The 3,150-nt window shown below is 41.6% G+C and overlaps 1 protein-coding gene across 1 annotated transcript; it reads left to right on the forward strand.

The window, feature by feature from the left end:
- Window positions 1-524: 524 nt before the first annotated feature.
- Apcs (amyloid P component, serum) lies at window positions 525-1,483 on the forward strand. The gene is made up of 2 exons (XM_005078193.4): window positions 525-648; window positions 746-1,483. The coding sequence occupies exons 1-2, from the start codon at window positions 576-578 to the stop codon at window positions 1,351-1,353; spliced, it is 681 nt and encodes a 226-aa protein (XP_005078250.2). The 5' UTR covers window positions 525-575; the 3' UTR covers window positions 1,354-1,483.
- The last annotated feature ends 1,667 nt before the right edge of the window (window positions 1,484-3,150 follow it).

Genomic DNA, 3,150 nt, shown 5'->3' on the forward strand with positions numbered 1-3,150 from the left:
TTATCCTCTTAGTAATGCCTGAATACGTCCATTCCTCAATATTTAATTAATAAAATACAAAGGGACAAATAGACATTTTAGAGTTTAACCGAAAATAGAATACTAGAATGTCCTACGCAGGTTACTTTCCATGGTATGCAATTGCCCTGTTCCCATATCCCTTTCTGGAGAAGCATGGGGTCATGCGATGGAAAACCAGTAGCAAAATGGAACAAGGCCTTCCTCATGTTGCCAACCTGGCCCCTTGCTTCATCTTGTAGGACCTTGTAGCTCTGCAGCTCCCCTCTTACCAGAAATAAAATCTGGGTCATGGGAGTTAGAACTCCAGCATTGACTTGTGTCTAATGAATAACTTCCATCGATTTCCCACCTAGGGGAATCAGCATTCTTTTTCCAACAACAGCTATGATTATTGGCAGAAAGAAGGGGGAACCTGGGAAGGCTGCTCTCCACCCCTCAACATCATCAAGGCACATATAAAACCTGAATACTTGGAGCCTTAAACGTGTAGTGGGCAGCTGCCTTTCTGTCTCCTACTCGAGTGACTGCTGCTGTCATAGCCCTGGACTGAGAGCATGGACAAGCTGCTGTCCCTGCTTGGGGTGTCTATACTTGCAGGCCTGCTTTTAGAAGCCTTTGCTCAGACAGGTAAGAAATTTAGGCTACAGTCAGGGAGAGAAGTCGATTTTGAGCTATTGTTTCTCTGAATTTGCTGAAACTCACTATGTCTTACTTTATCTCACAGACCTCACAGGAAAGGTATTTGTGTTCCCCAGACAGTCTGAAACTGATTATGTGAAGCTGATACCACGATTGGACAAACCTCTGCAGAACTTTACAGTGTGTTTTCGAGCCTATAGTGACCTTTCCCGCCCTCACAGTCTTTTCTCCTACAATGCTGAGTACGGAGAAAATGAGCTGCTAATTTATAAGGAAAGAATTGGAGAATATGAACTGTACATTGGAAATCAGGGAACCAAAGTCCATGGGGTGGAAGAATTTGCTTCTCCAGTACATTTCTGTACTAGTTGGGAGTCCTCTTCTGGCATTGCTGAATTTTGGGTCAATGGGAAACCTTGGGTAAAAAAGGGTTTGCAGAAGGGGTACACTGTGAAAAACAAACCCAGTATTATCTTAGGACAGGAACAGGATAATTATGGAGGAGGGTTTGATAATTACCAGTCCTTCGTGGGAGAGATTGGGGATTTGAACATGTGGGACTCTGTGCTGACCCCAGAAGAAATTAAATCTGTATACCAAGGTGTCCCCCTTGAGCCTAACATTCTGGATTGGCAGGCTCTGAACTATGAAATGAATGGCTATGCAGTCATCAGACCCCGTGTGTGGCATTAAGCTCTTACAACAAAATCTCATGAAAATGAAATGATTAATGTCCAAGAGGTCAAATCAGCACAACGTGACACTTAATCCTGAATCTGCAGCCTTTTCTTCCTTGTGAGCTTCCTGTCTACTTATCTGGCTAATAAAATATTGTCCAATTCTGCCTGTATATTTTGCCACTTGACATAATCTCAAATGCTTTCTTTTAGATCTACTTCTTTTGATAATTCGTTGTTTCAATATCTAGAAAACTTGAGTTGTAAAATGGGGAGGTGGAAAATTAACAGAGGAAAATGGCAACACTTACAAGCTTCCGATAATCAATTTAATAATAACTCAAAATATGTATAAAATTGCAGTAGAAATCATTCCATTTGTTTATCCAAACACAAGTCAATAAAATGCCTGATATTACTCAAGGGACACAACTATAATAAGATAGGTAAATGACAGTTGAGGACTAGACAGCAAATAATGAGATGGGAAATCCAGGATAAGAATGAAAATGAAATAAAAGAAACAGATTGTTTTGTACAAAGAAAAACATGATTGATGTCTCAGAATCCCCAGGGGTGATTGATGAAGAGCACCTGGCTTTTGTAATGCTACCCAGATGTCATCAAGAGCAGAAACATAAGCTCTTTCTCTCTCTCTCTCTCTCTCTCTCTCTCTCTCTCTCTCTCTCTCTCTCTCTCTCTCTCTCTCTCCTCTCTCACTCTCTCTCTCTCTCACACACACACACAAACACACACACACACACACACACACACACGCAATTATAAAGCCACAAATTGGAAACCATACTGTACAAGCAAAGATAAATAACATAAAAAATTCTCAGCAAAGCATTATGAGTTTAAAATCTACAAAAACACATTTGTGCATTTTATGTTGGCTTCTACTGCTGGGCACGGGGCCTTGTAAGTGTCATTTATATACCTAGTGACTCCACTGGTGAAAACTGATTTTTCCTTTGAGAGATAGCTCCCTAGTTATGGATGGAAACTTATGTCCACTTCCTCATTTCAGTTCTTGGACCTCATATGGCTTGAACCTGTACTGGCCCTGAACATGCTACCATAGTCTCTGTGGTTCATATTTGTGTCAGTCTCTGTGAATGGAAGGCCTTGTTTCCTTGGTGCCCTTTGTACCCACTGGCTCTTCTTTGTGTCCTTCTCCTCTCCTATAATAGTTCCCTGACCCCTGAGGGGAGGGATTTGATGATGCCTTCCCATTTAGGACTGAGTGGGTATCTGTATTAGTCCCTAGCTGCTGCAGGAGGAAGCATCTCTGATGGTTGAATTAAATACCCATATTATAAGTTCAGGTTTGCTTTATGGTTTTTAATGTTAAGAAACCTTTCTAGGGCCTCAGAGGTGGTTCCACAAATAAGAACACTGCCTGAGCAAGCATGAGGACCTGAGTTCAGATCCCAGCACCTACATCAAAAGCCAGATGCTGCCATATAGACCTGGATCTCCACTGTTGGGCCTGGAAAGTGGAGACAGAAAATCACTGGGAACTCACTGGTCAGAGAGTTCATCTAAAAAATTGGTGAGTTCCAGGTTCAGTTAGAAATCCTGTCTCAAAGGGATATGGCAGAGAATGACAGAGCAAGGCACCACATCTTTCTTTTCCTCCTCACATACATACACAGATACATGCACGTGCATGCACACACACACACACACACATACACACACACACATGTACACAGATGGATATACAGAGAGAAAATTTTCGATAGACATGTACTAAAAACGCCTATCTATTCTTGAGTAATTGGTATTTCTACCAAAAACATGCAAA

This window comes from Mesocricetus auratus, unplaced genomic scaffold (assembly GCF_017639785.1).
Source record: "Mesocricetus auratus isolate SY011 unplaced genomic scaffold, BCM_Maur_2.0 Super-Scaffold_100676, whole genome shotgun sequence".
Classification (NCBI taxonomy): Eukaryota; Metazoa; Chordata; class Mammalia; order Rodentia; family Cricetidae; genus Mesocricetus; species Mesocricetus auratus.

Coding starts and splice junctions, on each gene's coding strand:
- Apcs (XM_005078193.4), top strand. CDS start 576: ATGGACAAGCTGCTGTCCCTGCTTGGGGTGTCTATACTTGCAGGCCTG. Junction 649..745: donor AGAAGCCTTTGCTCAGACAG/GTAAGAAATTTA, acceptor TTTATCTCACAG/ACCTCACAGGAAAGGTATTT.